Consider the following 25,459-nt stretch of genomic DNA (forward strand, 5'->3'; position numbering starts at 1 on the left):
TTATCTGACACAATCATTTTAGCGTACTAATGAACAGATGAGAACCAGGTGTGTTGGATTAGGTCATCCAATTAGGTATGTAAAAAACTGCATATATTAATTTTGATTTTTCGGCTGGTTGTCTGAATGACTAGTCAACTTGCGATTCTTTGATGCTTTACAAAAAATTGGGCTTTTTGGAGAGTTTACCATGATGACAGTATACAAGCCCAGCAAAATCTTTTTTTTTTTTTTAAGTCCCTTAATTCAAATTCTAGCATCAAAGAAAAATCAACAAAAAAATAGTAAAGCTAAATAAATGAACAAAAATCTAACCATTTCCATCGTAATCTAACCATTTCATTCCAACCGTTTCCATCCAAAGTTGCAAATTTAACTTATGCACAAAATTGGAATATCACATAAGACATTAGCAAATAAAAACCTGTTTCCAGTAAGTCAAAGAGAACGAAATCATCACTTCCTGATAAACTGACACTAAATATCACTAAGAAAAGTAGAAGAAGCCACTGTATATAGCCTAATAACTTTCATAAATGACTTGCGCCTCAGAGTGTGCAGATGAAATTCAATAAGCGCGTGCTCATGCTACCTTGCTATCCTGCTGTTCTTAAGCTAATTATACCAAACCACTTTGACGACAGACTTTGCTCGGGTATTTCAGAACAACCAAAACAGCATTTCAGATCCTGTGAAACGAGATTGGTTCGCTGGTTTGTCCAGTTATGCCGTCCCATCGTGCAGTCACATGACTTTTTGATGCGCGTCGAATCATTTAATTGGTAAATGTGTTTCCATTGTAGTTATGCATGTTTTCTTATCGGATAAAAAATGTATCTGACTCAATTTAATGCATGTTTTTATTTTTTGAATTTATGCTCATCTTGGCGTTTCCATCCAGCAATATCCCAAAATGCGCATAAAAATAGGTGGATGGAAACAAAGCTATGATCCATTAGTAAATTGGTGAATGTCTAGTGACAATAACATATCAAAACCACGTGAAGTCAACTCAAGAAACGTTCTCAAACACAACTACTTTCGTTCGCTTGCATTAAATACATGTCATCAGAGGCACAGAAGTGATCTGAGAAGGGAATAGTATAAACTATATCAGATTAGCTCATGAATATTGATTAGGTGACAACATTCACCTAATTAATACTCATGAGCCCCAATGTATTTTCTGAAAGGCTGTTAGATGGGCATTTTATAAGACATTTTATGAGTAACTCTAACTGCTTGTACATTGATGAAACTGGTTGGCAGATGCTTCTGAACGGACTCGTAGTTGGCATTTTACTTGACCGGCTACACTGTTTTTTTCTTCTTTTTTCGCCAAGCTAAACAAAAGTCTTTAAATGATTATTTTCCAAAAAGTTGTGTACTTCTAATCAGATAGGCTAGATGAATGTGGATCCGAGTAAAGACCAATGTGTTCCTTTCCTAAATCCCTCAAGATTGTTTTTTCAGCTCAACAAAACACTCTGGAGGAAGGCCTTTTGTCGACACCATGAAGCCCCTGGATTACCATACATCTGGAGGGTCCGCTTGACGGACGAGTGAAGGATGGAGAGCGCTCTCCCCAGTGATAATGACAGTGATCTGGCAGCTCTCAGATTGAAGTCAAGGGCCACTGGGTGCTCTGTCAAAAGAAGCAGTGCTGTCGGTCAGGCTCTGAACAGCCCTACACAGGGGGCACCATTTAATTACCTCAGGTCTCCAGTCAACTCTCCAGCTAAAACAAAAGTAATTGCCACACTTGAAAAAACAAAAACATGAAAAACGTCTCTGGTTAACAGGGCCGAGGCGACCAATGCAGAATGCTTCGTGGAGGAGTAATCTGTATGCAAAGAGGGAGAGCTTGGCAGTGTGCGGTTCCTTGGAAATCTCAGTGTGATGATCTAAGCGGAGCTGTAATATTACTTTGTGCAGATACGAGACGAACAAAAACAAATCAACACATAAACAAGTTCCACATTTGTCTGGCTCACACTGACTGATCCAAACAATCAATAACAAACAAAAGCAGCTTTTAGCATCTTCTGTGAAATCGAACGTCTCGAAAACCAATGACTCCTGTCCAGGGGTACATATACCATATTAGAAAGTACCTAATAAATATTAGGAAATATTTATTAGCTTTGAATAGATTAAAATAACTATTTGTGATAAAAAAAAAATCTTATAAAACATGAATTTAAAGGAAATAAAATGTGTGTTGTGTAATATGAGTTTTATAATTTTATACAACTGCTAGTCCTTGAATCTGATCATGACTACTGAAATTTAGCAACTCTTTCTGCAGAGCACTGATCATTTTCAACTTTTGTTTCCTTCAAAAACACAGGTTCACATTTTATTAATGCATTCTCTTGTTCTAGTTATTATGGGTCTGGTTGCAGCAATGAGGAAACAGGATAACTTACAGAAATACTAGGAAATCTCTAACACAGGACAGAACAAACAGGCCAACATCAACGATGACAGACAACTAGACAGCACAAGACTCAGACTTAAATACACAGGTAACAGGGAGGAACTAATTAGACTGATTAACAAGACACTTAAAGACACACAGCTGAACCAAATGAACTCATGAAGACGGTGACCATGGGAACAAAGGATCGGCGGGAAACTGAACAAATACAAACAGACATGTAGCACTAGTTCAATCGTGGCCATGGTGTGCTAATTTGTTCTCTCGTTTGAATTGTTAAATCATGGCCACAATTGAACTAAAATGAGGGAATTAAGTCAACAAATTCTTAATTTGTGGCCATGTTATCTTGATTTTCCCCCAGCATGACATATGACTCATTCATGAATGAAAGTGACCGCCTTCATGTGTGAGTCATTTAATTCATTCATCTAAACCATTCGATCGCACATGACATGCAGAAGAAAAATGTCTTATGAATCTGTGGCCATGTTTTATTAATTAGTTACACTGTTTTAATTAAAAAGTATCTATGTTGTACTACTTTGTTTCCTTGTTTTAATTTAAATAACAGCCACAATTTAACTCATTGGAACAAATTAATCTTTGGCCAAGGTATCTTGTTCCCCTCCACTTTATAGCTTTATCTATTGATTCTAAAGTGTATTTATATTACCTTTATATATTTATTCATTTAAACTGTGCGTAATAATAATTGATAAACTAAAATTGTACATGTGTGATCTATAAAGGGTATAATAATTACATAAATAATACCTAAATCATACAAAATTATTATTCTAAATAAGCATTACAAAAAGCCAGATGATTTTGTCTTTAAAAATCATTTGCTATGTAGTGACCTTTAATTTGGAGTAGAAACAGGTGGAGTGACTTTAACGCATCAGACATGTGTCACTTTGCTCACAGCTGATTGGTCCAAGTTCGGTTTGCAACCTCTTACCTGGAACATAAGCTGCCCTGGACCAGGTTAGCCGTGGAGCACAAGTATGGCGATGAACACTGCTAAAAGCCAGACCACTTTCATGGTGCCTAAACCCCAGGGTTGGCACAAACTAAACTGAAACATACCTGGCTAGCCCCCTAAACCAGCTTCATGGTATAGGCCCCTGATCTGTTCAAGAGGAAGGAAACACCACTGCTTCATTTGGAAACATGCAACAGTCATTCTGGTTTCATTTAGTTAGAAACTATTTCCATATAGTTTGAAGTGACTTTAATCATTCTAATGACATGCAAAATCCTATCCAGCATATTATGAGTTAACATTTGTGGTTTGAAAAAATCTGCCTCAAAGAGAATCACACACAATAGCAACCAAAACAACAACAACAACAACCATAAAAAAGCCCTCCATCCCTAGTCTTTCAATAATTCTTCAGTGGCTCTAATTAGTGTAATTAATTCAGTTTAATGAGCCCTCTTCTCTCAGTCTACACCCTCTAAATCATGTCATGACCACTTTATAAGGAAACCAAATGTGCACTTGCGTTTGGTGCATGTTTTTGTAAATGGCTTTAATCCACAGGTGAATATGGCAAGCCGTTTTAACATTTAATCCTTAAAACCTACTAGTCTCTATTTTCATGCTATTAGTACTTATCTTTTAGATACTAGTATCTATTCCATTAAGTACTAGTGCTTATTCATTAGGTACTAGTGCCTATTCTTTAAATACTAGTACCTTTTTAAAAGATACTAGTAGTTATTCATTAGATTGTAGTGCCTATTAAATTGGTACTAGTACTTATTTATTAGATTAGTAGCTAATTAATACGTACTAGTATCTAATTAATAGGTACTAGTATCTAATTAATAGGTACTAGTATCTAATGAATAAGTACTAGTATCTATTTAATAGGTACTCGTATCTAATGACTTAGTACTCGTATTTATTGAATAAGTACTAGTAGCTAATGAATAAGTACTAGTATCTATTTAATAGGTACTAGTATCTAAAAAATAAGTACTAGTACCTAATGGATATCTACTAGTATCTAATATATATATGTACTAGTCACAATTGGAATACACACTAGTCAGAACTGAATAGTTGATATCTGAATGACAGATGCCCATAGAAGTCAATGGCAAATTTTTTTTATTTGTTACTAGTAACAAAATAATAGTTACTAGACACTATTGAAATAAGTACTAGTATATAATAAATACATACTAGTACAAATTTAATAGGCACTAGAATCTAATGAATAACTACTAGTATCTTTTAAAAAGGTACTAGTACCTAAAGAATAAGCACTAGTGGCTAATGAATAAGTACTAGTACTTAATGGAATAGATACTAGTATCTAAAAGATAAGTACTAGTAGCATGAAAATAGAGACTAGTAGGTTTTAAGGATTAAATGTTAAAACGGCTTGCCATACAGGTGATGCTATTTGCTATGAGAGCTGCATGAAGGATCTGGGTCTGAGAGCTCTCATGAAGAGAGCACAGGCCAAAACACGTGACGTCACGCCAGGAAAACCACAGAGCTCCACTGCTGATTGCCTTAATTAGCTTTCTGACTCGAATTTGTTTCGTTAATGAGCGTGTTGCTTGTAAGATAGCGTTTTGGCTGATGAAGACTAATTCATAATAGGCCACACTTCACTTCAACTCTGTCTTGTTATTCGGTTTTGTTGTTAACCTTACCTCTAGTGTTTCTCTTCTTGTCATCTGTGTTTCTGCTGCTTCTGTGAAGTTCCAAACTCCTCTTTCTCACGTCTGTCTCTTTGTCTTTTCTTTATTCAGCTAGGGTTGTGTAACAGAGTGAAAAGAGCAGCCTCATCTACATTCACTGAGCTTCAGGCTCAACTCACATCGACTACAAGACACTAAATGTGACAGACCAAACAAGTCAAACACACTACAGACAGACATCACAGGAACCTAAACACAGATCGCTCTAGTGAGACTGTCCAAAAGTCGCTCTAAATACAGTGTCAGCTCTATTTGGCTCTGAAGCTACACGATTATCTGATCACTTTTATTTCTTGAAGGAAACACTTGCAAAGACTATGCAAATGTATAAAATGGATAGTTGAAAATGTGTATTGCCATATAAACAACCAGTCACTACATTGATTTGAGTCAAGTTGTATGTGTTTCATTCGAGAACTGCCTCATAAAGGGTAATTCCGTCAGAAATTGGTTGGACTAAAGGCCTGGGTAAACTTCAATTTCAGCGTCCAGACGCGTCTTGTGTGCAGTCGTGTCCGCACAGCTTTGAAAGTGTTGTGACTCTTCTGTTTCTTCTGTCTTTCTTGTGCATGCAGTGTTGTAAGTGCACCGTCAGCACAGTCTCAAAAAGTATACTTTGAGCTTAAAGGTGCCCTAGAATGTGAAATTGAATTTATCTTGGCATAGTTAAATAACAAGAGTTCAGTACATGGACATGACATAAAGTGAGTCTCAAACACCATAGTTTTCTCTTTCTTATTTAAATCTCGTTTTTGAAAAACACCCCTGAAAAACAGGCGAATCTCCACATAACACCGACTGTGACGCAACAGTCGGGATCATTAATATGTACGCCTCCAAAAATGTGCATATGCCAGCCCATGCTCAGTGCCAGGCGGAACTGCACAGCCGAATCATCAGAAGTTCTGCAGGAGGAGGATCATAGGGAAAATGGCAGATCTATCTCTAATCTATCTATCTATAATCGGATACCGCTACAGTTTAATTCGAAGTTGTTAGTTTGCTCTGCCCATTTCACCGCGGGCTTTTTTTCTAACCTGGAACAATATCAAGCAGCCAGGCTTCTCTCGGCGTCTCAAACGGACGAAGGGGGCGATTTCAACTAACGTTATATTCCCGCAAGCGGTAAGTAGTGATTTTATTAACGATAATTTACACTGTGTTATCTAGATCCAGCGCGATATTGTTTTTTCCTCGAGAGACATCGTGGCTTGCAAACGAGCGAACGAAGCATGGCAGTTGCTCAGTGTTTGGATGTACAAATGAACACAAAAATATTTGTTTAGCTCCTTCATCCGAGCCTCTGGAGAACCAGTGGGTTATGTGAATTTCTGATGTGTAATTGTTCAAGTTCAGACAGATAATCTTTCTCTCAAAGTCGTTCAACACTGTTTATGCATCAGTAAATCGCGTTGCAGTGATAAGATCTTCATTCACGCGATCAACAGGCTGTCATCTGCTCAATGGTCATCACTGCAACCTTTTATGTGATGGGAATAGATCTAAATACTTAAAAAACTTCTCATGATTCGTTAATCCCGATAGCTGTAATAGTAAAAACGTATAAAAGCTGTAATAGTAAAAGGTTTCCAGATAGCTCGAATGCCAGATTTCATATGCAAGCATGTCAGCCAATCACAGCAGTGGCCGTTTACATTGAAGTCTCACAGCAGACACGCCCCTTCAAACAGAGCGTTCAAATCAGGGGATGAAATCAGGCTAGGAAATATGCCTTTTATTTCTAAATTCTAACAACTTTTGATCTAAAAAACATACTAACATTATAAGGGCACCCCAGGAAACATTCTAAAATAATAAAATAATCCATTCTAGGGCACCTTTAAGCTGCTTGTGCTGTATTCACTAAAAAGGGAGTGGCGTTTTGATTCACCAAAAAAGGGAATGTTTCATACTAGTCAGTTGTTTGGGAATTGGTAGGATTAGAATGGTAACGCTGTATGGTTTTGAGTCACTAAAATGATTTGGCTCATTGGGTATTAGTTGGACTATACTGGTTGTGCTGTATAGATTTGATTCACTAATAAGAATTGGCTCATAAGGGTCATTCCATCAAGAATCTGTTAGACTTTGCTGTTTGTGCTGTTTTGATTCATTAAAAAGAACTGGCTCACAAGAGTCATTTGTTCAGGAATTGGCATAATTACAGCGGTAAAACTGCTTTTCTTTTACTAAAAATAACGGACTCATAAGAGTATTTTGTTCTGGAATTAGACTAGGTTTTGATTCAGTAAAAAGAATCATTAACTCAACCGAATGTCGTTTGGTTCCGCTATTTATTTTTTAAATGTATCTGGTTCTGAATAAACGTATTTTCCGAACCCTTATGCAGTAAAACCACTGTAGCGCATTGGCCTCTCACAGCTGCAGTAAATCTCTTTACTGTTAATAAACATCACTTAGCATTTTAGAGTCTTCTCAAAATAAGTCACCTGACATGATCGTTAAAAACATTTCATTAAATTCCGAGTTTTAGACTTCTTATCTTCAGATTTGAAATATAACATGGTCAGACGTGGCTTTAGCGGCACTGCTTTTCTAGATTAAAAAATGCCAAACTTAAATTTTATTTTCATAAATATTTTTCAACAAAATACATTTCTAATAACTTTACAAAATTTTGAAGCTAAAACTTTCAATATGACAATAATTAATTCTGACTTTATAATAAACTGCCAAGTGTCTGCTTTCAAATGAGACCATACTTATGCTTATAGTGCAAAGAGTTCATGAACTGTATCTGTTTTAGTTTGGGTATGTCATTTCTGGGTTAATACAATCTATTTAAACTCTTTCTATTTTTTTTTTAAATGTCTTTTTTATTTATTTATTATAAGCAAACAATATCTACATAGCTGGTAGACTGCAGTAGGAGACCTTAAGTGCCAATATGATTTGTACTGTGATGACATCATCACACCAAGCCACATCAAACTGCCAATACGAGGGACGCTAATGCAGGCCAACGAACACATTTTACTCTCTAAATTAGGTTGGGCGGGAGGGCAATAAAATTACGACCACCAAATCAAACAATATTAATTGCACTTAAGGTTGAAAGACATGCAAAACTCTGATACCTTGCATATTTGAGGCTGGGTGATAAAATCGGTCTCAAGTGTGCATGAGAAGTGCCAGGCAGCCATAGTGATAAATCAGAATTGCAAAGAGAGACACAAGCAGCCAGTGATCAGACCCAAGAGAGAGAGCTCGTCTCCATAATGCCCTGTTCAATCAATACAGGAACGCCCTTTACACGCTTCTATAACAGACAGCCAACCATTCCTCCTTTCCACCCGACCATGATTCCTCCTGCTTTTCCTCAAAGTAAAGACTACCAAAGTCCAGATAAAGCTCATTTTATACTAACAAGCTGTGGGTCAATGACTTACTAATGGAAAACTTTTGTCTGCCAATAAGTTTCGGCCAATATGAAGAAACAGAAAAACAGAAAAGGACCTCAGCAGACCCTTAAAGGACAAGTTCAGTATTTTACACTTAAAGCCCTGTTTTCAGATAGTTTCTGATGAAATACAATGGTTAAGATTGAAATTTGGACAAATGCTGCTGTCCCGAGAATTTTAGGTTTTTGTGGTAGCACCCCCCACCTATACAACGGTTGCATAGGTGCACTGGAAAAATCGTTCGTTTACAAAGACGTGAAACTCACCGAGTGGTCAGGGGTGTTCACTGATATGCTCACACAAAAATCGCTGCAAAAGATGCTTTCAAACAGGTGTTTTACCATCCGTTGTAAAACTGTGGACCTATTTTTCCAAACGCCTCACACCCGTACATTCTTCCGTTGAGAGCTTGAATAATAGACTCTCCAGCCCAGTTGGTGGTGATAATGCACCTTTGCCAATTGCAAGCAAACCACTGGCATTTCATTGAATACACAGAAGAAGCAGAAGAAGAAGCGGCGGAGTAATACCGTAAAGGTGCTGCGGTCTCACAGCACGTCCTATACAAATCAATGGAGTTGGACAAAAACTACGATAAAACCTGTTGGAAAGCATCTTTTGCAGCGATTTTTGTGTGAGCATATCAGTGAACACCCCTGACCACTCTGTGAGTTTCACGTCTTTGTAAACGAAAGTTTAATGCGTTTTAGGAAGGATTATTCCAGTGAACCTATGCAGCGATTGTTAAGGTGGGGGGGTGCTAACACAAAAACCTAAAATTCTCGGGACAGCAGCATTTGTCCAAAGTTCAATCTTAACCATTGCATTTCATCAGAAACGATCTGAAAACAGGGCTTTAAGTGTAAAATACCGAACTTGTCCTTTAATAGTACGTCATGTCAAGATCAATACAGAAATTCTCTTAAAATATCAGATAAGTTGACCTTTATTATGGTAAGTCAAGCTTAGTTCATATTGTAATGTCATGTGGTGTGACTTCCCCAAAAAGTTACCTTTATTTATTTATTGGAATGACAATGTACATGACGATATAATTGTACTTTTTACGTGTTGGTCACACCACATGACATTTTAGCACCATTAACTTAAATTCCTTTTTAATCTAGACTTTTCTTCTTTTTTTAATCATAGACACTCTTATACACCAAAACATCAAAGGCAAAATACCCTAAAGCATCACGACTCTTGGGCCATTTGAAATTTATAGCATTCTTCAAACATTGCTTGAATGTTCTGAAGACAAAGTCCCAAGTAAGAGTGTAATTTAAAAAAAGTTGGCGTATCCGGCAAAATAAAGCAAGTAGGCTAGAGTTGTGAGTTGGTGGAGCTGGTTTGTTTAGATATGGAACAGACGTTGGAGAGAGATTAGCTGAGGCTCACCTCCACAGGGAATCTCCTGCCATTGATGCTGTGCTCCGAGCCGTCAGAACCATTGCTCTGGCCCCAGTGGAACTCCACCTTCTCCGCTTTGAAGCGGCCCGGTAGCCCGGCTCCTCTCACAAAATAATCGTCCTTCAGGAAGATCGCCACTGTGAGGAGCAGAGAAAAGGAAAGAGGGTTAAACAGGGAGAAAAAGAGAAATAAAGACCACTTTCTTGGCATGTACATTAAACAAATGCATTCCAAGCATTGACTGGAAAATAGACTTCCTTTCAGTATTTATGATTATTCCTTTACCTTCCTTAGGGACATGGGCTGTATATTATACACAATTCCTTTCTGCTGTTGCCCTCAGAAGGCCAGGTCTCAAATGAAGCAGTAATTTGGCTGAGAGAAGACATTTTACCCTCACATCACTTCAAATTGCTTTTTTTGATTCCTTTTGTTATTTCATAAAACAAGAGCCTTAAAAAAAAGTGGGGAACCGATAGCAAAAGCTCTTCCGTCAAAGAGCATTTAGATTCACAAATTGGTCTTTCGCACCAGGACCGGACTTTCATTAATGGGTGCAACCTTAAATAGCACAGCCTTTGTTGGACAGATTTCTTTTTCTGATTGAATTTCGGAGTGATTTTTACTTGCCGCTTGCCACAAGAGATTTGTGTCCTATTTAAAAGAACGGCTCCTCTGAAACCTCACTTGTAATCTTAGCGAAACAGGCTAGTGTCCAACCATTGAGATATTGAAGCAATCAACTGGTGGCAGTCTGAATCCGTCACCACAGCAACGACGAGTGACGACTTGGAGGAGCCAGGGGCAAAAGTAAGAGGCATGACACGCTCTAGCACAAACACACACTCTCAAGCCTGGGAAAAAACAACGCCGCTCTCTGTCCTTCTCTCGACTCCTCTTTAAGTTGTTTGGTCTTTTGTTGATTTTTTGACGTAATCCGACATGAGAGGGAGAATCAGTTTCATTAGCTATTCCGGCTTTGAGCTTCATGAGCTTTAACAAACAGGCAGGAATTAGACAGCTAAGCCAGCAGGACCTTGGAACGGCAGCTTGTGAAAACTAGGGCTCTCCTGCCAGCAAATCCTTGATCAATGCAAATGTTTCTTCAAGGTTCCAAGATCTCATGAATTTCTTAAGTTTAATTTGGTGGGGGTCTGTGAGAAGCTTGTGTATTGGCCAGTCCAGCAACACACACACACACACTCGCTCGATCGCTTACAAAAATGCCTCTAGGTTTGGAATAACATACTGCTTTTACATTTTCTGCAGTATATGGCATGTATACTGTGCACAGTAGATGATATTTCAGTATGCATGGAACAGAACAAAGCACACCGAGTGAAATGCTGTACCAAACAATGCAATGTACTTGACATCATCTTCCATTTTCAAAAATAAGACATCTTTATAGAAAATTGGATTAATAAGCATTTGAACTTATCATCATTTATTTTATTACATATTTATAATATGTGTTAGTTATATTTTTATAATAATAATTAATTTATCATTTAATTTAATGTTTTTATTAAATTAAACGATCGTCCAACACAATATTTCAAGATATGGTCTCTGGTATGTCTGCTGTAATTAAGGATTCAAGTAAAAGGATTCAAGATTGGGTATGTTTTTCAATACAATAAAATAAACCATCTTGATTGATTTGTGTTTTTAGCATTCATATTAGGTTCTTTCGTGTGTTTTTTTATATAATAAATAAATGTTAAGTCATCCTGTGGCCACTTTGTTGAGAACCACTGGTGTACACTATATACTGTACAATACACAAGTACGCTAGTATTCCATTGCAAAGACATCCAAGTTCTTTTTTCACACTTATTCCTTTTCCGGACATCCCTAATGAGTGTTTCGCTCAAGGTGAGAAGGTCAAGGGTCACTTGACGTTGTAGTCGTCCATAGAGAAAATGATTTAAAACATTGATTGAGTCATGCATAATTCAGAGGTGCCGGGTCTGTAGGTTTATTGTGCCGCCCTGTTCCAAGTGATTATTTCTCTGATAAAACACTCATGTGTCAGTTATAAATAGCAGAGCAGCTCTCCATTATTCATGGGACAACAGCGGGACATTTGTCTTCCTCTGCACGGATTATGTTAAGGAGGGAAATGTTGGGCAATTCGTGTCTGTGTAAACTTCCTCAATACACTCCTCTGCAGTACTGCTTAATGGTGCAAGACTGTAGCATGAAAACAGAATTCGGGTGTGAAAAGTTCAGGAGGAAGATGAAGTATGATAGAGCTTGAAAGTACAAGAGTTGAACACTTCCATTCAGTGTGACCTATAATTTATAGAAGTCAATGGCATGGGGCGGAAATTGGCACGTGTTTCTGTAGCATTAAATCCAGCGTATTCTTTATCCATTCCATTTCCCTACCCAATAATTGTTTTTGTTCTCAAGTCTCTAATAAAAATATTAAAAAATATAACATAATTACAAAATTTGAAACACTTATTAGAAATACTTTTAGAGAGTGATAACTTAAATATTTGTTTTTGAGCAAAGCTATCACACGGCTTTAGAAGACATTTCAGGTAATGTTATGACCCATTTTAAACCCCATTCACTTTTTAATGGCCAAAGCTGAGTTTCTCAAAAGCATTGTAAGCCTAAGAAGATTGTAGAACAATTGCAACCAATGGTCTCTACGATCAACTTAGCTCACGATGCTTCTGAGAAACGCAACCCAGGACATTCTGCCTTATATCTGATGACATGATAGATCAATGATATTTTTTTGGTGAACTATCACAGACTGTCTGTATCTGTGTGCATTTACCAGTTTTGCCTGTATTCTTCATTGATGTCTTGTTGGACGACTCTGCATCAAACCCGTCCAACGTGAGTTCCTGGTACTCCATCGAGACCTTAGTGTCTTGGTCGGCTATATTGATTGGCGATTGGTTTCTCTCCTGACACTCAGGAAAAGCTGCCGTCCACCCTGTATCTGGTCCGTACGTCCCTGCAGAAGAGAGAGACAGCAAATCAATGGATCATCACACTGCAAACAGAAGCCGAAGCGCTCCCAGACTCACTTTATATTTCATAAATGCCAGTCAAAACACACTAGAGCTGTCCTGAAACGACCATCTGTCTGTCAAAAAAAAAAGAAAAAAAAAAAGAAGAAAAGCTTGATGAAATGACAGAGTAGTCACACTTGAATCCAAGACCTTTGAACCACACAGACCGAAGCAGATGTTTTTTTGTTGTTGTTTTTTATTTCCACTGAAAAGTTTACAAGCACTCGGTAGAGACAAATATGAAAACAACTTTTGGAAGTACCAGGAGATTTGTTTTTAACGAATAAATCATTGTTTGATAAGGCTTTTTCTTCTGAACCTCAGATTTCCTTTTTGACAGAAAGTGACCAAAATTTAGCTAGCTACCAAGCTAACACTTGCTAATGGAATGAATGGTTCTTTTATCTCCTGCATGACACAAGTAAATACCTTTTTAGCTAGCTGTGATCATATTTAGCAGTAACAGCATGCTGGGTAAAAGCGATATCTCAAAATGTACGATGCCATGTTTTACTCATTTGTTCCTCCATGGTCACAATTGAACTAAAACAAGGGAACGAGTTAGCAAAATGAGGCTACGATACAGCTAAAATGAAGGAACAAATTCATGTTTTGAACAAATTCTTAAATCTTTGCTGCAATCTATATTTCTTCCCTGCTGCTTTCAAAACAAGTTATTTTGTCCAAAAATCTGAATTATAGCGTATTACAGTTTGAAACTATCAGTGATCAAAGCCACACCGTAGAGACCCTTGTCATCTTATACATAATAAAATAAAAGTATGAGCAGACAATTTTACTTCAGTACACAAAATGAGACAAGCAAACAAGACAAGGATATTTTAAGAGTCCATTAAACAGGTTGAAGCACCGCTTTGGCTTTGCTTACAGTTAAAGCCTGCCAAATCATAAATGCACCTTTCAGAGCAATAACCTGATGAGACACTATAGTGCCAGAGTGTGAGTATGCGAGTGTTTCTTCTCTCTCAGACTCGGTGAGAGGTGAGCAGTGGTCCACAAACAGCTAAACAGAACGTCCAGCCCTAATTGAAAGCAATCCTCAGCTACCGGCCTTTAAGATGTATTTGTCGACAATTACCCCAGCCCTGCAAGCATCCGGACCGACCCGAAATGCGTATTTCATCAAATTAGGATTCATCCTCCTCAGCCTCTGCCCTCACTGCAGCCTTGGGGCATATTGATTGGACAGGTCTGGGTTTCATATGGAGCGGCAGAGTGCTATAGATCCGGGCAGCACTGCTGGGTAATGAAAGAGAGCGAGGACTTGCGTGTGAAGAGATTACTCACTCCTTAATGCAGCCCTAACAGGGTTAGAAAAACTGCACACGCAAACTTAATCCCAACCACACCTCAGGATACGCATCTCAGATGAGAAAAACAAAGGTCCGAGTACATAACCCTGCCTCTGAGCAGAAAAATAGAGATCGGTACTATTTCTTTCTTATTTGTTTTGCTGGGTTTATGGTTTTGTTTGTTCAGTTAGATCCATTTTTCATTTGTTTACGCATTAAGCTCTGTCCAGTTAACATTAGCATATTTATGATATTGTATTATCCTATCTGTTTTAGGCCCAAAACATAATCGACGCAGATACGTGTATGCAAATACATGAATGCAAACACTTCTAGTACGCAAACCTGACTTTGCATGTTTTTTATGGTTTAAAAACATTTCAAACAAGTTTTTATGTCAGCCACCTTTTAAATGTTTATATATATATAAAAAAAAAAAAAACGAATTGGAGTAGAAACAATTATGTGTATGTTCGTATACAACTTAAAGGGATAGTTCACTTTGAAATAAATTTTTGGTATGTTTTAGCTTACCTCAAGGGCATCCAAGATGTAGGTGTCTTTTTTTCCGCAGTAGTTTCAATTTTGATATTTTTAGGTCAAACCGTTCTTGTCTGTCAGTCATAATGCAGGTCTATGGTCATTATCTCAAAACACAAGCACAGAGTCCAAATTAAAACAATTCCCCGTCGTCCAAATTAAACAATTCCCCATCGTAAGTACACATTGATGGCCTAAGACACGAAACGAGCGGTTTGTGTGAGAAAACGAACAGTATTTATATCGTTTTTACCACTTATACACAGCCATGTCGAAGTGATCTGATCTGACGTGTACGCAGACTGGAGCATAGATATATACACTAGATGTCGCCTTAAAGACATTCGTTCAATGAACTGCCGTAGACAAGGTGACATCTAGTGTGTATATATCTATGCACCAGTCTGCGCACACGTCAGATCAGATCACTTCGACATGGCTGCGTATAAGTGGTAAAAACGATATAAATACTGTTTGTTTTCTCACACAAACCGCTCGTTTCGTGTCTTAGGCCATCAATGTGTACTTACGATGGGGAATTGTTTAATTTGGACGACGGGGAATTGTTTTAATTTGGACTCTGTGCTTGTGTTTTGAGATAATGACCATAGACCTGCATTATATGACTGACAGACAAGAACGGTTTGACCTAAAAATATCAAAATTGAAACTACTGCGGAAAAAAAGACACCTACATCTTGGATGCCCTTGAGGTAAGCTAAAACATACCAAAAATTTATTTCAAAGTGAACTATCCCTTTAAAAAAAAAAAAAATTCAGAAAAATTTATATTTACTGTATCTAATATAAACGAACAATGAATCTATCTACAATGAAACAAATGAATCTATATCGAATTGAATTGAATCGAATTGTAAGCTTGTAAAGTGAATCGAATCATGAAATTTGTGTCAATGCCCAGCTCTACTTGAAACACTGAAAATAGGACTGACTGAATTCTGGAAAACTGAACAGAATGCACTTCTATTGCTCACAGCCTCATTTTCATTTGTGTCAAATTAAATATAGCGTCTACTCTAGGGTCCATAGCAAGCATGGGCATAAACTGTCTTCTTCTACAGTCAGCTGTTGCTTTCATGTCAACTACTGCCAAGGCAGGGCATCATTTTCTGAGCAAGCAAGTTAAACTGTCAATACATTATTACGTTTATAGTTTGATACTTGAACAACAACAAATCTGTTTAAATGGCACAGACATCGCTATCGCCAAGTAAAGAGTTTTCTACTACATTAGCACAAGACTATATATTATGTACAATAAGATCACATTTTTTAATGCTATCAACAACCATTTGCATTTGTTTACTCATTACCTAACGTTGATAGGAGTTTGTCCAACTGTCTATGAACTTAACCAGCAATCAAATCAGCCCATCCTCCCTCTCTTCCTCTCCTTTAGTAAAAACACACAGTGGCTGGTACAGTGCATGGAAAGCTATTCTTGCGAGGACAGAGGGGAAGGTTCAACCTATTCGAACATTAAATAGTTGTGAGAAATCTCAGCCTCCCACTGTTTTGATTTACCCTTCATTCCTCCCTCTAGACAGAAGGGGAGGGAGCACAGACCAGGTGTCAAATCAACATTTCATTCACCTCTGACCCCTCTCTCAGCTCGATCAATACTGCCTCTGTTCAACGTTTCCTTCTCTTTTTTTTATATTTTGTTGAGAGAGAGAAAGAGAGTGAGAGAAGCTGATGGATCTCCTAAAATGAGATTACGTTTTGAGGCAAAAGACGTTAGCTTTGCTGCGAGAACACACCACCACTTTAACCACTGATTCTCTCAATCTTTAAAGAGATAGTTCACCTGAAATGAAAAATCTGTCAGCTTTATATCTGTCAAATTTTTTCTGTGGAACACAACAATACATATTTCTCCAAATAAAATGGAGATGGAAGCAGCTTGAACATTATGATAAATATCTTTTAAATATTTTTTTATAGAATTTCATTCTTTTTATGAAGCTTTTTTCTTCACATTGGGACATTTTTGGCTTTAGAGTAAAACATTTTTTTTACATCACCAAAAATAATTTTACTTATACTATAAGGTTCATTCAAGTGTCTATATGTAAGTATTACATTTTACTGTATTTTTTGAATAAATCAATAGATTAAAATATTACCCTTATGTCATTGAGCCATAACCGAATTATGTATATTCTTTGAACAAAACACAAAGCATGACAAATTTAAAAAGATTTATAAAACAAAGAGAAGGCGGACCAGTGAGTTTCTTCCCCACCCCCTCGTCCTTTCAGAACCCTTCCAAAACAAGACGTGCCACTCAAAAATTAATCTGACAAGTACAACCATGCCCTCATCAAAATGTGTCAAAGGGAGACACTGAAAGCAAAAGTCCTTTTCCGCTAATGCTGCTGTTCTCATGCATATTTCACCAGGAACTGTCTCCAAATCTCCAGAGAGCTGACGTGATATTACAAGATTTAAGAATATTAAGTGTAAATATAGCTAAATTTTGCGTTTAGCCCCCAGGGACAATGTGCTTTTCACTTAATTAGCAACAATTCTACACACAGCTGTGTAACACTGACCTCAAACCATTCAGACTGATGCAGAAAAAGTGAGCGCAACAGTGTAATTTACGATGTGAACAAGAGTGTGTTTGTGCAAAAACATCTGAAGAGCATTTACATTGTGTTTGCCCAATATCAGCACTGCGGCTCGATAAACAAAAATGCCATTTGGAAGATTGTGGCAGTTTGAATGGGCAAGAGAGAGAGACAAACAACGAAACATCTCCAGTGGCTTCTCTTAGGGTTTCTGACGTGTCTATGATATGTCACACTAAGCCTGTCTCTCGGCTGCAGGTGCATTAGTGATGGGTCATAAACACAGAGACACATGGGTCTGTGGTGTTTCTGGATTTACCCGGCTTGACTGCCAGTGAACACTGAGTGAGAAAGCTTTCTTATTCCCTCTTCATTACAGTACTCGCACATACACACTCAACCCTTATGGAGAGTTTCTAAGCATGCTTCAAATGCACCAGTAGCAATGACGCTACAAGTGGACATCTAGATTAAAACAGCTAATTAAATGCAGGAAACTAGGCTATTTTAGAGTGCTTTTGTAATAATAACAATGAAATAATAAAACAGCTAGAATACTTTAGAATAATTTTCATTATTACTATTTTTAAAAGAAATTGATATTTTCAATTTTATCCAGCAAATATGCATTCAATTGATAAAAAGTGAGAGTAAAGACTGTTACATTTCTTTTAATTTCAAATATATTTCCAAGTAATGCTGTTTTGAAATTTTCTGTTTCAAATGTAGGATAACCATCTTATAACTAATGATAATAATAATCATAATAAATGTTTCTTGAACACCAAATCAGCATTGGATGGATGGATGGATAGAATTGTTATAATTTTTAAGAAAATACATTAATACTAATATATCAAATATATTTATTTTATGTTAATATATAGAGATGCAGTCTCTTCATAGAACCCAAGGGAAAGGCCATTTGAGTAACGAATCATGGTTTGCATTGGTCTGTTTATCGTCCTCCATAATGCACTGGACCCTATTAAAGAGGTGCTTCCTCTGACACAACTTCTACTTTCTTTAATTAGATCAATGATTGCGCTTAATTACTCAAATAGGCTCTGTGGCATCAGCGCCAAAGCGATCAAAGCTGAGAAAGAGAGAGACCTGCATGGAGAAACTGAATCGTAGGCCTGTCATCGTCTCCACAGGGGCCGGTATTAGCATAACGTGCATTAGAAATTTGACAAATAAAAGCACTTTTGGGAAAACAAACCAGGAAAATAATTACGAATCAAGTGGCGTAAACACAGCCGAGTGCTGCTGACACTTTGGAAGTCTTTGATCCATGTGAGATGAATCCCAATGCAAACTCTTGGGAAGAAACAAAAAAACAAAAAAAGAGGTTAAGTTTAATATTGCAGTAGCCCCATGCTAACAGGCTAACAGCTAATGAGTGAAGTGTCTATGCTGATACCTCTCTGAATGACTGGTTTGTGCATCTTTTATGCATTGAGAGCTGTTACTAGCGAGATTGTACTCCAGAGAGCTCAATTTGACTGCGTAAATACAGCCAATCTTTCTCCCTCTGAAACCAGTCACCTTGGTTATGATGGGCGCTGCATGGTGTTAGCGCTTGGCTGTTTGAAGTGCAGAGGTGGACAGGGTAAAAGTAGCTTGTCTGGCGGAATCTTGCGCTGTGTTAATTAGAAGTGGCGTGTGTTTATGTTTGTGTGTGAGTGTGTGTGTCCAGGCAAGAAGAGAATGCTGCCTGTAAACCCAGTGGGATTTGAAGCCCATGAGCTGTCAAGAGCGACTGGAGATCCACACGCTGTCAGAGAACATTTCACGGCAGCCAGCAATAGACTCAACAGGCACACACACATAAACAAAGAAAAATAGACACATTCTCAAAGAGTCACATACATTTTCACACAGAGCGGTGCCTCAATCTCATGAAAAGACAGATTTCACACCTCACACAAACTTTATGTCGTCTTTGTGTCATCCACACGCTGTTACAATTGTATTCTGGGTACACAGGGGTGGCCCGATTACATTCCACTCAATGTCTGCGGCCCAATTTGCATGCTATCCATCCTAAATTACATGCGAGATTGGAATTAGCATGTCCCAGATCATAGTACGTTGGAAATAGCATGCCAAAAGTACCCAGATGGTATGCTATTATTGGATTTTCGAGAAAGAATTTTTGGATAATATTTCCCACAACCCCTTACGCAACGGAAGAGAAGGGTTGACGGCTCTCTGCTGACTCTGCTAAAAAAATGTAAAGGATGCAAAGCAGAATCTGCCACGGCAGTTTTAATAAAGCAATAAAACTGTGCGTTACATTGCTTTCACCACAGTTAAAGGGTGTTCTAATGCACAATGCAGATAAATACTAATAAATAGTTATTTTTATTACATCAGTATAAACAACTCTCCTGCCTATTGGATCTAAAATATAACTACAAAGTGGCAATTTCGTATGAATTTAAACGTTTTTTAGAAAAAATAATGAAAGTCCAAATCAAACCGTCAGTGGGGCGTCAGCACAAAAAATGTACAAATTAGTTTGTACGAAATTACACAATTTAGCCACCAATTCACTAAAACACACAATATTTGTGAATTGCCGTCAGAACGTGCTGCTTCTGCTAACAAATTTAATTCAATAGCCTAACTGTAGGCTTTATTGTGGACAAGCAACAAAGCAACTTATTAATATAGAATGTGGGCTAACATGAAATCAGCATTCTCAGTCTGAACAGTTTTATAAATATGCATGACGTGTGACGTATTCAAAAACGGTAATAAATGCAGATAGATGCTAACGCTTAACCATGTCAGTGCTAACAGTCAGAGGACATGTGGTTTGAAGATGTGGTAATATCTCAATCCTGGTGTAGTGTCTTACAGCACACTCAAAGAAACTGTAATGAAAGCGCTATATAAATGCCTCATTCATTCATTCATTCAAAGCAAGCATTTGTATAACCAGCAAGATACACAGTTTCAGTAAATGCGAATTACAGTACAATGCAGTTTGTCTCTGTTACTCCTGTTGAACTCCCGTTCAACCAGTTTTGACAACAATGTAAGACTTAAACAGACAACTTAAATAGTCCTTAAATACAAAAATAGATGCTACATTTATGTTTCTACAAACTGTATACCATAAAATATCTACCAAATTCTAAATTAACTCTTTGATTGAGAGGGTGTATTTGGGGTGTTATAGTCACAGTAGAAGATTTTGGTCTATATAAAAGTATTTACATGTGTCATTGATTCATAAACCTACAAGCATATTTCTCTTAAAGCCTCTTTTCATAATCATAATAGACTTTACGTGAGGCACTGACCTTAAAATGCAGTTTATTGAACAAACCTTGTAATGTTCTTTCTTCTTAAGAAAAACTCTACTACATTATTAAAATTTCACAGTGTTTTATGACTTCCTCTGAGCAGATCATGTTTTAAGAAACCTAAATCCAGCACGAGGAATGACCGTAATGGCTGGGACAAATGCAAGTGCTAACTACATTACAGCGAGCAGCCAAACTGCTCATTAGAGGAAAATAGTCTTTTTTTATTATTAGAGTAAAATCTCTGAAGTTTCTTGTTTCATCCTACCTCACCTAACCTTTCTTTCGACTGCATTCGGTTTTCTTTCTCTATTGTTTGATATAGTGACATTGTCCTGAGATTTTTCCTTATTTTGTGATAAATAAAAGATAATGAAACCCCCTTGAGCAAAGAGGGAAAATTTAATTCCAACAATACTTCAAACGGATTTAACCGAGTTAGAGAGGAAAAGAAAACATCGGCTAAAATCAAAAACAAAGCAAGCTGGAGAGAGAAAACTCCAATAAATATCCAAGCAAGTCCCTTCGGCAAAAAATCATTTATTGAGCAACAAACACGACTCAATTCTAGAGATATTTTCTCGACCTATGCCACCATTACTGGTTGAGAACAGCATTTTCTTTTCAAAATAAACTTTTAAATGCATTTTCAACTTTTTTAGATTACTGATTTGTCTTAGTATGTGAGTGTATAATAAAAAATAAATAAATATCTCTCTGATTATATATATATATATATATATATATATACTGTATATATATAGTGCCTTGAAAAAGTATTCAAACCCCTTCTTTTTTCACATTTTGTTATATCGCTGTAACATGTATGTTCAGTTTAGTCTAGTTTGCACTTTGTTTGCTCTGTTTGCTCGCAGCGGCGACTCGATGATGTCATCAATGATAGACCATCTTAACTCTGCTGCATGGAAGATAGCTGTCCTTTATTGTAGAGTACTGTGCATTTTTTTTTGCGTTAACTATCAGGCACACGTTGCACACGCAATGTTGCGATTACTTACTGTTAATCACTCATTTCGATATAATTTGAAGTGACCCAATATACAGTTTGAGATGTCAGTTTATTGTAAGTAATCCTATGCACTATTTCAAATGTGCGTATTGTATGCTAGCAATATTATGTTAAATTCCTCCTTATACTTAAATTGATACATTTATTGACTCAAATTCTCTTTTCAGTTTTACCCTACTTCCAGTCATCCATTAAACAAAGTGCACTGGGTATCTGCCTCAGTGTGGTGATTGGCAAAGTTATCTGTCTGTCAATATAGGCAAGGCGCATTGGGCAGGCAGAACACAGTACTTGGTTAAAGCAGCTTTACAGCCTCAAGTCTTTTTCCATATGATGTGACAAGCTTTGCACATCTCCATTTGGCGATTTTCCTTCATTCTTCTCATCAGATCCTCTTAAGCTCTGTCAGGTTGGATGGGGACTGTAGGTGAACAGACAGTTTCAGGATACTCCAGAGATGTTCGATTGGGTTCAAGTTCAAGCTCTGGCTGGGCCACTCAAGGACATTCACAGAGTTGACCATAAGCCACTCTTCCATTGTCTTAGCTGTGTGCTTTGGGTCATTGTCCTGTTGGAAGATGAACCAGTCTGCCCAGTCCGAGGTTCTGAATGCTCTGGACTTGGTTTTCATTAAGGCTAACTCTATATTTTGCTGCGTTGAGCTTTACTTCTACTCTGACGAGTCCCCCAGTCCCTGCTACTTAAAAACACCCTCAAGCACGATGCTGCTACCACCACACTTTAATGTTGGGATGGTATTCACTGCATGGTTTCCTCCATACATGATGCTTGGAACTGAGGTTCATCAGACCAGAGGATATTGCCTCTCACAGTCTGAGAATGAGTCCTTTGGGTGCTTTTTTGCTAATTCCCAGTGGGTTTTCATGTGTCTTCACTGAGGAGATGCTTGAGTTTGGCCACTCTGCCATAAAGCCCAGATCGGTGGAGTGTTGCAGTGATGTTTTTCCTCCTTTTAAATTTCTCCTATCGCCATATATTATCATAGAGCTCAACCAGAGTGACCAGTTTCTTGTTCACCACTCTAACCAAGCTCAGTTTGGCTAGGAGGCCAGCTCTAGGAAGAGTCCTGGTTGTTCCAAACTTCTTCCCTTAAGGATTATGGAGGCTACATTCTTCTGTGAACCTGCAGTTTTTTGTTTTTGTTTTTTTTAGTCTTCCCCAGATCTGTTCCTCGACACAATCCTGTCTCTGAGCTCTACAGGCAGTTTTTTGACCTCATGGCTTGGTTTTTGCTCTGATATGCATTTTTCAGCTTTTAGAGGTTTTTATTAAGAGGAGTGTGACTTTCAAAATCAAAACCCATTCAATTGAATTTGCCACAGGTTAACTCCGCTTAAAGGGTAATATCTACAAGGGACATTGGAATGTTCCTGAGCTAAATGTCAAGTCTCAGAAAAGGGTATGAATATTTATGCAATGTAATTACAGTTTTTTATTTTTAATAAATTTGCAAAAGTTATCACAATTCTGTTTTTTTGCTTTGTCATGATGGTGTATGGAGTAGTTTGGTGTATGGTGTATTTAAAGTAGTTTAACATGAGGTAGCAACATAAAATGTGAAAAAAATCAAGGGGTTTGAATACTTTCACAAGCCACTGTATACAAGGACCAGTAATGGACCAGAGTTCTTTGAAAATTGTCTGGGCGATTATGAGATTTCACGGCCCTTTCCTCTTCTGTTAAAAATGACAAGAAATGTGTCATTATCTCTATGATTAAGATAGTCTCAAAATACATTAAAGCTCCATAAATATACTTCAATTAAAGGAGAAAAAAGTACTTTCTAGCTCTAATGTCACGCATGCTGTAGACGTCTGGTTTGGCCAAATGTGACCAGTGGCTATGTCTGATCTTCGTTAATTTACCATTCAAAAATAGATAATGTTCCATTTCAGGAGGACGGAGATAAATTATGACTATAAAAGCAGAAAAGAATGGGGAGGAGACGGAGGGCAATAATCAGAAAATGAGCACAACTCGCCGGTCCATTAACAACCCTTTAGCTTTCTGCATCTTTGCTCAAGGGAGAACTGGAATCTCTCATAACAGCCGGGATACTTCATTGAAAGCTCTTTAAGAAAACATTAAGAGCAAGTTCTAGAATGTCTGGGGCAATTAAAATCAAAAGAACATGCTTATTAACGTGAAGACGTTTTGCCATTCTTCCTTATGGCTTCACTCATCCATTTACGGAGAGGTGCTAGAATGTTCTAAATGTTTGAAACGAGCTTAGATTGAAAAGTCATGCTTCTATTCGTGCACTGACATTTTTAGAGTTGATTAATTACTCATCTTATGAATGATTGATAATTTGTTTCTCACCTATCAAACATTAGCATTTAGCTTATAGATTTGTAATTAAACATGCTTTGGCCGTTCTGAAACCAAAAGCCATTAGTTACAGTTTATGCAACAGAAACAGCTAAATAAAGCAACCTAATCACTATCTTTCACCTAGACGCAGAGAGGCATGTCTCGGCTCTCCTCTTCACTGGTTTTTAGTGGTTTTAATTAAAAGATAAGGATGCTTTTACATTCAACAGCCATTTGGTTAACCCCTTCATCAACTTGTTTTAATACATAAATATATATACTAAATAAATATACTGGTAGACCAGAATATTTATTAAACAAACTTATAGTTATAAATAATTCTAAGTATTATTATAATTATTATATTGTAATTATTATATTATAAATACAAAATGATAAACAACTATATATATACTTTTTTATTATATATATTTCTTATATATATATTTCTTGTTTTTTATAAAAACATTGTGTTCAATATTATAATTTATATTTATAATATAAATAAATACAATTTAACCTATCTCTAATTTGTGTAAAACATAGCCTACACTTTTACTTGAATGACTCAATGACATTGCAAAGCATCTGCTGTGAGTTCAGATAAGTCACTCTTTCCATCTTGCCCTTTAATTCTTTCTTCGTCGTCCAGTCTCCCCTTAGTTATCATTATCCCAAATGCCACACTGCCACCTGCCCCACCTCCAGGCTCAGAGTCCCTCCTCAGTTTGGCTCTTAAAGGACATCATTACCAAATCCCTTATTTAGTACTAACCTTCAGAAACATTCCTTCTTGTTCCACCACGAGAGAAGAGTGAGGCTGACCTGCACAGGCAGACCCTGAGTCATGGTGTTAATTATAGCCGAGCTCCAAAACAAAGCAAAATCATTCCTCATAATGCCATTCACAAACCTTATCAGAGCTTCAGGGCATTACAGTATCTGAGCTTAAACCTCAGCTCACCTTGTAAAGTACACGTGACAGGATAGTTCTTAAGGATACAAAAACAAGATACAATATTAATTCTTCATGTAATCGACACCAAAAACACATACTTGTTTTAAGTAATGGTCGACCGATATTGTTTTTTTGATGGCCTATGCCAAAATCTTAGAGAGCAGGGCGGCCGATGGCCGATATAAAGCCGATATATATATATATATATATATATATATATATATATTATATACTTTATATTTATTTTAATCAATATTTAATCAATTAGAAATAAATGAGAAAACAAATCCTTAAAATAAACATGCTTCTACTTTAGATGGCAACTTCTTGAATCTG

The 25,459-nt window shown here is 37.2% G+C and overlaps 1 protein-coding gene across 1 annotated transcript in view; it reads right to left on the bottom strand.

Annotated features, from left to right (window-relative positions):
* The window catches only part of ptprga (protein tyrosine phosphatase receptor type Ga), a 259,858-nt gene that overhangs the window by 101,397 nt on the left and 133,002 nt on the right, over positions 1-25,459 (bottom strand). The window contains exons 3-4 of the mRNA XM_082156366.1: positions 12,797-12,979; positions 9,988-10,136 (exon numbers count right to left, since the gene is read on the bottom strand). Coding sequence (XP_082012492.1) covers positions 9,988-10,136; positions 12,797-12,979 — 332 coding nt within the window. The remainder of the gene's footprint in view (positions 1-9,987; positions 10,137-12,796; positions 12,980-25,459) is intronic.

This window comes from Leuciscus leuciscus, assembly GCF_965113295.1.
Source record: "Leuciscus leuciscus genome assembly, chromosome: 23".
In the NCBI taxonomy this organism is placed as follows: domain Eukaryota; kingdom Metazoa; phylum Chordata; class Actinopteri; order Cypriniformes; family Leuciscidae; genus Leuciscus; species Leuciscus leuciscus.